The sequence below is a fragment of the Megalops cyprinoides genome, chromosome 19 (assembly GCF_013368585.1).
Source record: "Megalops cyprinoides isolate fMegCyp1 chromosome 19, fMegCyp1.pri, whole genome shotgun sequence".
Classification (NCBI taxonomy): Eukaryota; Metazoa; Chordata; class Actinopteri; order Elopiformes; family Megalopidae; genus Megalops; species Megalops cyprinoides.
In genome coordinates this window covers 4,958,940-4,968,939 of record NC_050601.1, presented here as the reverse complement: position 1 = coordinate 4,968,939, position 10,000 = coordinate 4,958,940, and the positions used below count along the sequence as shown (strand labels likewise).

The 10,000-nt window shown below is 46.9% G+C and overlaps 2 protein-coding genes across 2 annotated transcripts in view; one reads left to right on the top strand and one right to left on the bottom strand.

Annotated features, from left to right (window-relative positions):
* gprc5ba (G protein-coupled receptor, class C, group 5, member Ba) overlaps positions 1 to 320 on the top strand; it is a 15,376-nt gene extending 15,056 nt beyond the window's left edge. Inside the window, exon 4 of the mRNA XM_036553043.1 lies at positions 240 to 320. Within this exon, the coding sequence (XP_036408936.1) occupies positions 240 to 284 (45 nt within the window). The 3' untranslated portion in view covers positions 285 to 320. The remainder of the gene's footprint in view (positions 1 to 239) is intronic.
* An 8,580-nt stretch (positions 321 to 8,900) lies between these two features.
* Positions 8,901 to 10,000, bottom strand: part of iqck (IQ motif containing K) — a 13,081-nt gene continuing 11,981 nt past the window's right edge. The window contains exon 9 of the mRNA XM_036552788.1: positions 8,901 to 9,199. Coding sequence (XP_036408681.1) covers positions 8,901 to 9,199 — 299 coding nt within the window. The remainder of the gene's footprint in view (positions 9,200 to 10,000) is intronic.

Here is a 10,000-nt window from a genome sequence, read left to right as displayed (position 1 = left end):
GTCTGCAGGCAGGGAGGGGAGCGAGCCAATTAACGACTGCACGTGAAGTGAACACTTCCTTATGTGCCTGCATTTTGCACACTGATGCACAGTAAGCGTTTGGTCTGACTAACCAGGGTATTTCTGCACTCTCGTTTGTGGGGAAAGTAGAGTTTAAACCATGAGGAAATGGCTGTGAGGATTAACTGTCTGTCTATTTGTCTGTCTGTCTGTCTGTCTGTCTGTCCGTGTTCCCGCAGGTCCCCTCCGCACCCCCCACCTACACGGGGAGGCAGCTGTGGTGAGGGAGAGGTGAGAAGAGGAGGAGAGGTGCCTGTCTCCAGGAAGGGGGGGGGGGGGGGGGGGTGATGAAGGGTCCTGAGACAGAGGGGGTAAACCATGGGGGGTAGCTTATTTTGGGTATCAACAGGGACCCCTGCAGTGCTGTGTACGTAGAGACAGAAGCTGGGAGGACAGTCACACTATGGCATGAGGCTCAAGCAGGGCTGGGTCACAGGACTCTGGGGGGGTGGGGTGGGGGTGGGGGAGGAGGGGCGGTATAGGGGTGGTATCAGGGGTGAGGAGGAGGATGGGGCGAAGGTTAGGTTGCATCAGAAATGAATTGATTCTCTGCAGGAAAACTGTCATCTTTTTGTTATTATCTCCTTTGTCTCCTTTTTCCTTTGGAAAAATGTCTGGAAACTGATGAGGGACAAGCAGCACTTCAAAGAGAGGAAGAGAAACAGAGAGAGGGGGAGAGGGAGAGAAGGAGAGAGGGAGAGGGATTATCATCCACAGCAGCCATTTCAATTCCAGGGTAAAATGCCCACTGTGCAAGTGGGCCTGAATTTGGCTGTTTCCTATTTTAACTGTTGGCAAAGATACATCAGCCCTTGACTCACTGCAGGAGGATTTTTGCCCTCCCGGGGGAAGAGAATGCAGGTAAACACAGCTGAAACTCACCTGAAGCTCACCACCCCTGAACTGCATCCCTGTCCACAGCAGACCCTGGGCTGGAGTGTCCAGACCACCACTGAGCCCTGGAACCCCGGTTTTAATGGAAACGCCTGTTTGCTGCCTCCTTTCGTGTTGCGCGGCCGCCATTAGGAAGAGCTGTCTGTGAATCTAGGCTGTGCTTTGTGTGGTCTGACCGTGAAGAGACCAGGTCAAGCTGGGTTCAACAACAAATTAGTGAGTGTGACCAGAGATCTGAAACTGATTTCATCAGGTGAAAATTGGGGGTTTAAAGGGTAGTAATTCCAGCATGTAATACTCTGTTTGAAGAAAAAAGTTTGAGGAAGCAGCAGGTGAACTAAGTGTACTAAGTGTACTGTGTTCTTAGTTCTTAGTCTTTAATTCTAAAGATTCTGTCAAATTTGTTTTTGCCTGCACCCTCCCCTGGTATGTCCAATGCACCTGGCACCTTTATGTGCTAGATACATTAGACCACAGCAATCCTCTGGGAACTTTTACTTAGTGGTCAATTGAAACAGTCAGAAAGAAGAACGGGCACAGGGTTTTTCCCCCCGGCCGACGACCGTCGCTGAGCGGCACAGAAGCGCAAAAACACCTGATCCCAGTCGACCGCTCCTCTTCAGGGTCAGATCACGAAAAATACAACGTCCGATCAGAAACGGAGACGGGGGAAGGGGCCGGCATTGCACGCAAAGCGAGGAGGCGTCAGCGGAATGTGAATCTGGGTCAGACGTCTGCCTGCCCCACGTCTCTGGCAGTGGCGGCCCGTCAGCAAAAAAAAGGCGGAGGCAGAGAGCACACCTTTATAAGGGTCCCCAGCCTGGCTTTCAGGACTGACAAAGGCATGCCAGGTTTAGTACGGATCGCCAATTAGCAGCTCCATCCTTTTCCTACCCGGCGGTGTCTAACGTTGTAGCTGTACGCTTCGCTGACGTCACGTTAAAAGGTTTTAACTACCACAAAGACGTTACGTAATTTTAATTACAGCGGACGTTGTGACACCTTCACGACTGTGCGGTGGAGATGATTTCACATGGACAGCAGAGAGGCAGCGCTGTCACATTTGGCGGAATGAAGTGAAGGAAGAATGAGCCGCTAATTGTTCTTTAAATAGGCGTTCTTCTCAAACGTGCCGTGACCAGATTATAATATCCATATTAAATAAAGGGGGGGTTCTCTTTCTCCCCCTGTTTGTAGCTGACCAGCCGCTGCTGTTCCTCATATTGTGTGATTGTCCATACTCATATTAAAATGCTGTGGGGCGTGCTTCAATTGTGTATTTTCTTTTTTTTTTTCTTTTGATACAACTGGAGAAAGCAGCCCTGGGAGCTGTAGGTGTTACTCACTGCCTCATGGCTCCCTCCTGGAATGACAGTACCTTCTGTTACCACTAGATGGCAGAAATGCCAGCAAAGTAGAACGGTGACTTTAGTTGAGCAGTGGTTTATCAGCATAGGGAGAGGACAGCCGGAGGGCAGTGCTTGTCCTCAGTCACTGCATTGTCTGTGAGAGAGGGAGAGAGTGCTGTGAGAGATGGCATATACTGTGAATGACCCTGTATGGATTTGTGGGGAGATCCTGAATCAGTGGATGCTCAGGATTGCTAAGAACATACCTTTAAACAACAAACTGTCCTAAACCTGCTTTTGACAGTTCTGCGTGAATAACAAGTGTGTGCATTTAAATTTGATCAAGGTTAAGGTTAAGACTGGTCCCCAGTCTCTTTTTTGTAATCATAATAATTTACAATAACCCAGTCTCTTTGCTGTAATTAAAAGGCTCTAATGTGAAGTGCACAGGAAATGCTTTCACATCAGATGCAATCAAATGAAAAGGAAATCAGCAGCTGAGGGGTGACCTTGTTTAAATTTTGCGCTCTTGTTAGTCACACAAAACAGTCAGACACAGGATAAGGACAGCTGGCATTTCAAAGCTACGTTTTTAGCCCCCAAGTGCCCTGAGCTTTACCCAGCTGTGAGCTAAGTGTCTGTGAGAGGTGGTACTGTGAGAGATTGGTGCGGAGAGGGGCGGTACTGTGCTGTAGACCCATTTTCTGTGAGAGAGACAGTAGCCTGCTGTGACTTTCTCTTGACAGTCTTTTATCTGTGCGAGGGGAGGCAGTCTGTACCGTCCTCATTATCACAAGACGATGCTCTCTATTCTTGCTGTGCCATGACTCTCCTAATACACCCTCATTAGCCAGTAGAGGACCCTTGTTTCAGTTCAACTGTACACAGTAGTGGTTGTGAAAATTATCTCTTCTTTTTTTACATTAGATGAAAAATGATGTAGTCCACGAACGTAGACACTACCCTTGCTAATATGAACTACTGTAATGTCTCTCACTGTTCCGTTCTTATGATGTGTGACTGGATTGCTCTGTTTATAAAATGTTTGGTTGCTCTTGTTTTTTTCTGTTTGTTTGTTTTTGGACTTTGTCTCTTTTAAAAAAATATTTAAAAGTCTGTAAACAGTTTGATAAAAAAAAATAATTCTAGACATTTTTATTTCAATTTATGGGAACTGTGAAAATACAGGTATATATTTGAGAAAGATAAAAGTGAAGGTTTTTCCCTACTTTTTTGTACTTTGGACTTGGCTATGTGCAGTAACTCTCTTATCAGTGGTATGTATTCTGCTGTGATGGACTCATTGACACGTTCTTAAATGAGGAATTTGTCACGTATCGATTATTGGGATTGTTGTGGTTTGCACTTTATGCGTCCGACTGTCTCTGGGCCGATGTAACAGGGTGCCTGTGACCCCAGGGTGTTTAAGACAGAGGAGCCAGAATAGCACACTAGCCCCTAGGGATTACAAGCACGGTTTAACCACTGGCAATGGGGGGGGTGAGTGACAGTGGGCAGTCTGTTACTGACATCTAAAGCAAGCAATTGCTACGGCAAACTTTGGAATGAACGTCTGTTTTACAATTCTTGCAGGCAACGAGCGCGTATTTTGATTTCAAAGAAAAAAATATTCCTCTAAATGAAAGATGAAAAAAATATTGTAATTAGTCTTAGAGCAGTTATTTTTAGGGAGGGTTTTTTTTTTTCATTTTTACTGGCGTGTTGTCTGCCACGTTTTTACAGAAATTTGATACCTTTGACTCTCGCACAATTTGCCGAAATGGGCAGGTGGGAGCAACAGAAGCAATGAAAGTTGGCATATTTCTGAAAACATTTATTTTGCACTTGCATGCAACTTTTGAGGGCACTCAACATGACATGTTTTATGTCCTTAAAAGGACATGCTGTGTGAACATCTAGCTGGGGTTTCGTCCATTTTTTTTGTAACGAGAAGAAGCAACTGAATCTTTGATCACGGCAATACTATATCTCATAAGAGGATCTTGCCCCTCCAAGAGTAGATCTGTGGGGATTTATTGCATTATGGTTGGCATATTTAGGGGTAAAGTGTATTTCAAGTATAAAAGCAAAAACCCTCAAAGCCTATCCATAAGATCTACGCCAGGCCACTGTGCATATTATCTCCCAGGAGAGGGCATATGACCAACACCAGCGCACTGCGTGGTATCTCCCGGGAGAGGGCATATGACCAACACCAGCACACTGCATGGTATCTCCCGGGAGAGGGCATATGACCAACACCAGCGCACTGCATGGTATCTCCCGGGAGAGGGCATATGACCAACACCAGCGCACTGCATGGTATCTCCCGGGAGAGGGCATATGACCAACACCAGCGCACTGCATGGTATCTCCCGGGAGAGGGCATATGACCAACACCAGCGCACTGCATGGTATCTCCCGGGAGAGGGCATATGACCAACACCAGCGCACTGCATGGTATCTCCCAGGAGAGGGCATATGACCAACACCAGCGCACTGCATGGTATCTCCCAGGAGAGGGCATATGACCAACACCAGCACACTGCATGGTATCTCCCAGGAGAGGGCATATGACCAACACCAGCGCACTGCATGGTATCTCCCAGGAGAGGGCATATGACCAACACCAGCGCACTGCATGGTATCTCCCAGGAGAGGGAATATGACCTACGCCAGTGCACTGCATGGTATCTCCCAGGAGAGGGCATATGACCAACACCAGCGCACTGCATGGTATCCCCTGAGTGGCTGTACAGACCTTCACCGACACTGTGCCCTATTTCAGGACAGACTTCATGCCCTCTGTCAGCTCTCTAGCAGGCAGCCCTTACACCATCCTCTCTCGTCAGTAATAGCCATCAGCGAAAACAACATGTAAAAAAAAAAAAAACCATCTTGCCCCCCCGTGTCAGCACGTCTGCTCGTATGGTGCTCGTGTATCCTGTGCCTGTACTTGATCCAGAGAGGAAGGGGCACCTGTCAACCCCCTGAACATGCATGCGTGTCAGAATTAACTTGAGTTAATCCTGTGTCTTAATGAGTAGAATAAACACATGGAAATCACTTTAATGACACAGCACCCCCCCCTCCCCCCATTGTAATTCTCAGTCAAATACTAATTGTTTGTACGGTCTCAAATGCGTATTTTTATGCGGTGGTCTGACAAATGAGGATTCTCAGTGTGCATCTGTAATGTAAGATGTTTTTGTTGCATTAACAAGGGCTTGGGACCTGTGCCTAATGCGGAGGTTCTGAAGTCAGCCTGGGCCACAGAGGATCCAGACCTGGCCCTGATATTGATATCAATGGACTAAAATGTCAATGGTTTTAAGTCAAAATCAGAAGCATTTGCATGGTTGTTACCACCATGTTTCAAAAAAAAAAAAAAACGCAGAGGTAAGATTTGCTAATTTTGCACAAAATTTGTCAAGTTTTTTTGTTTCATTTTGTTGTCTGGCCCACCCAAGGGAACACCCCTCCTTCCCAGGTTTGACTTGTCCTTGTCCTCCCATTCCTCACTTGTCTTGCCTCAGGACTGTCCCATGTGGGGCAGCTGATGGGGGGTGGTATTGGTTCACAACTGTGACTATACGGTGACGCAGCATGCCTATGTATAAAGCTTGTTTTCCCTAATAGAAAAAAAATCTGTTTCTGTAACAAATTCAAACAAATGTTCAATAAAATGTCATCTTTGTAGTTTACAGTTTTGACTTGTCCCATGTTTTGTATATATAGCACAGGGAGGTCTGCCTGGCTGCCTGCCAAAGATAGAATTTATAGCCCTCATAAATTCTATAGAAGATATATTTACAACGCTCTGATCTGACCAGCCAGTGCTTTTCTAGGGTTTTCTAGGATCCTACTACAACCGAAGTGCTTGGTTGTACGTGTGTGCCGTTTTTGTCACAGGAACACACAAGGCGGCATTTTGGAGACACCTGTTCGTCCTCGTCCATTTGGACTAATGCCACCGTGCCATCATTTTTAAATGTAAACAAGCAAAAAATTGTAACTATACCACCGTGGCTCCAGTGGCGGCTGGAACCCAGAAAACTGAGCTAAACAGGTGAGGCGATCCCCAGAGCCGGTAGGTTCACCTTTGCTACTTTGAATCAGGAGGTCTGCCTCTTGCCACTTTTTTTCCCCATACCCTCAAGCACAGCACACAATCAGATTCAGCTGGCCATTCTTTTACAGCAGTTTTCTTGGTTGTTATTTTATTTATTTATCCAAGTGGTAGCTTGTTGTAACACTAATAAGGTATTCTTTAAAAACATACTTGTACTTGTACATGACTAGTTACATTTCAAAATTAATGGCTAAAATCCCATTTGAACAGAATATCTTTTACTGGGAATGACTAATTATTGCAACTATTTTAATGTTGATATGATGTGCTTCCCGTAGTCTTTTGGCCTGTTTTATTTACCCTCGATGGATCTCCATCTAGAGTTTTGAATTTGCTGCTATTCATGGATAGAAAAGACACAGAAAAGGTTGTCTAAAGAAAATGACTTTTTTGTATTGTACTGCAGTATGGAAATTTTGGCATTTCAGTGAGCAGGAACACTGGAAGACAACATAAATTTTCCCCTCTGGGTTGGAGATTCTATCCCAGGTATAGAATAAGATTGTCACACCATTGTCTTTGCCCCCCAGCTTTCTCTCTGCAGCTATGTGTGTGTGTGTGTGTGTGCGTGTGTGTGTGCGCGCTGGTACATTTGGGTTCACAGTAGGGCTGTTCTGATGCCTAAACACAATTTCCAGTAAATCAATATCTCTGTGGTGGACTCTGACTCCAATGTGATCCAATTTCCCTGCAGTGATCGCCATTTCCCCAGCCTCCTATCAGTTTTCATCTGAATGAAATGATCTGTTCTATTGCCTCGCAGAATGGCAATGCCAGCTGTCAGCGCATCCTGCTGTAACACTCATACAGGTCTCATATGAATGGGCTGGACCGTGCTGCAAAAGGATTGGCTCATTCTGCTGTCAATCACAGATCTGCCCTGTCCACACTCTTATGAAGTCCAGTGTCCTGGTGAATTGGTGAGCAGGAGGCGGGACTACCTGCAGTCATCCTGTGTCACTCTGGGTATCCCCTATTCCCAACAACCAATCCAGGTCCCTATTGTCTATTCCTCATCCTGACCCCAACCAGAGGTGGGCGCCCCGGCTCGAACCAACCTGTGGGGTAAGGCTAATCATGTACATTGCTGTGAGAGCTACATATATCAATGACAAATATGACACAGTACTAATTTTGTCATAACTCCAAACTTTATTTTTTTTCAATTGAATGAAGAGAGTAGAATGACATGACACAATGCAGAATAGCATGATACAAGAGAACAAACAAGTACTGTGGTCACTGACCAAGCTGACACTACGTTCATTTAGCAGACACTCTCATCCAGAGCAACTTCCAGCACAACAGAACACAATGATGTGGCCGGACCTTAGTCTCTGGACATATATGTTTGATGCCTGTAGATTCAGGGCCTTTTTTTCAGCTTTCCAGCAGAGTTCCCTTTCAGGCTGCAGACTGAACGGCAGCAGCCGAGGGAAGGGGCCTGCTGGCCTTCAGGTTTTTGTTCCTGCTGGGCGTGTGGATGACAGTTCCAGGGATCGTTCTCTAGCCAGCGCGGGTCTCGTTCTTTTTTTTCTTTCCGGGGTCAAACCCCGGGTCGCTCGGTTTCCTGACAAACAGGACACGGCTGCAGGCAGATAAACGAGCGGGTTTCACTCCCCTTCCACTGGAGAAGAGGCTCCTCTATCTGCCGAACGGACACCGCTCATTACACGGAAAGATTTATTTTTTTTATTTTTTTGGGTGAGATAGTTGGGTTAAGCCCCCCCCCCCGAGAGTAAGAGTGTATGTGTATGTGTATGTGTGTGTGGTGTGTGTGACACCAAAATTGGTAGAGCTGGCCATGCAAAGGTGCGGCACAAAACACCCCAGACAATTTGCTCTGGTAAGGGGAACCCCGCAGTGCTTTGCTGTACTTTTCCAGTGTGGTTCATTTGCGCTGGAAAGGCTCGTGAAGGCTTATGTGTGTTCCTTCTATCGCAGCCCATGAATCTGGGAATCCTGTGGTTTCGGGAAATTAAGTCCCGGGGGCAACTAACACATGCTGTTCTCTCATTGAAAATGGAAGGTAAAGTTTAACATTTTATACACAGAGCATTTGCAAGTTTATACATAATCCTGCACATGCTGGCCATGAAAACCAGGAACTGCTGCGGCATTGGGAAGCCCAGCCGGAGAGAAATGGAGAGCAATTAAAAGCTGCGTTACAGGGAATAATGCCTGATGCTCCGAGTCTGTCTACAGATGTGAGTGTCATTATCAGTGTGTAGTGTGTGGACAGTGTCACAGTGTGACAGGGTCAGCATGTCATTATCACTTTGTAGTGTGTGGATAGTGTCAGTGTGTCATTATCACTGTGTAGTGTGTCCAGAGTGTCAGTACATCGTTATCAGTGTGTTACTGGCTATGTGGCAGCATCCGAGAGCAAGTATCAATGCATACTCTATGCAGTACCAGCGTCAGCGTGCAGTCTAGACAACATCAGTGCGTAGTGCAAACCGCTCTCACACACTCCCCGTGCCTGGAGCAGCGTTTCGGGACAGTATGGCCGCGCTCTGTAAGGAGGGGGAGATGGCAGCTAAGTTCTCATCGGGCAGAGGCAGGGACTCGGTGCTGTGCAGGGTGTGGCCCAGGGGGTCGACGCCCTGGGCGGAGGGGGTGAGGGCCTCCAGGCTCTCGGCGGTCAGCTGCGCGGTCGGGGACAGGACGATGGTGCTCTGCGGGGTGGGGGACAGCACCAGGATGGACACCCCCGAGCTGTTGGGCTGCGTCGGCTCGTCAAGGTCCTCCATCTCCTGCCCCACTGAAAAGAGCACAAACCACACATTTCTGTTCATTTCTATTCATCCGCGGTTACGTATTCCAGCACAGTGACTCAACGGGCCATCACAAAATGCATTATTGTCGCGGGCAGAACAATAGCCACAGACAGAACAGAAGAACAGAACAGCCAGTAACAAGGAGACCAAACACCGGGCTGAAAAACAGAGCCGCAATATAAGCATGGATCGAGTCCGTCGATACGAATTTCCATACCATCAAAGCATGATGAAGGTTGCGTTTGATGTGGCTATAGAGGTTCTTTATTTGGCTTGGAGACCAACAAAGCGATCACATCTGGCAGTGGGTTGAGGTTATTGACCCTTTGCGTGGGCATCATAAACAGGGAAAAGAAAGCAGGACATGGCATAGAGGTAGTATACCATGAACAACTGATGAGGAAAGGAAGTGGTGAGCGTGATTTTTACAGCTGTGGACAGGACCCATTTGTCCAGGTTTGGTTGATTATGTAGGGGTAGGGGTTGTCTGAAAATTCTCCTCTGGAATCTTTGTTTGGAACTTCAATTATCGTTTTAGCACTCACAATTATCCCTAAGAGCAACACACCTACATCATAACGTATGATGTGTACATACACATAATAACGATCTATAAGGGCAATGGTATCTTTTATTACCTGCTGATACGCTCACAGTACCCTAACAGTGACCTGCAAGAGCAACGTCACCCCACGTCAGATTGCACTCAGGGTTCGAGTGATTGACATCTGGCCTGTGCACATGCTGTCACAGCTGCCACGGTCACCACGCAGGTGTCAGGGCAG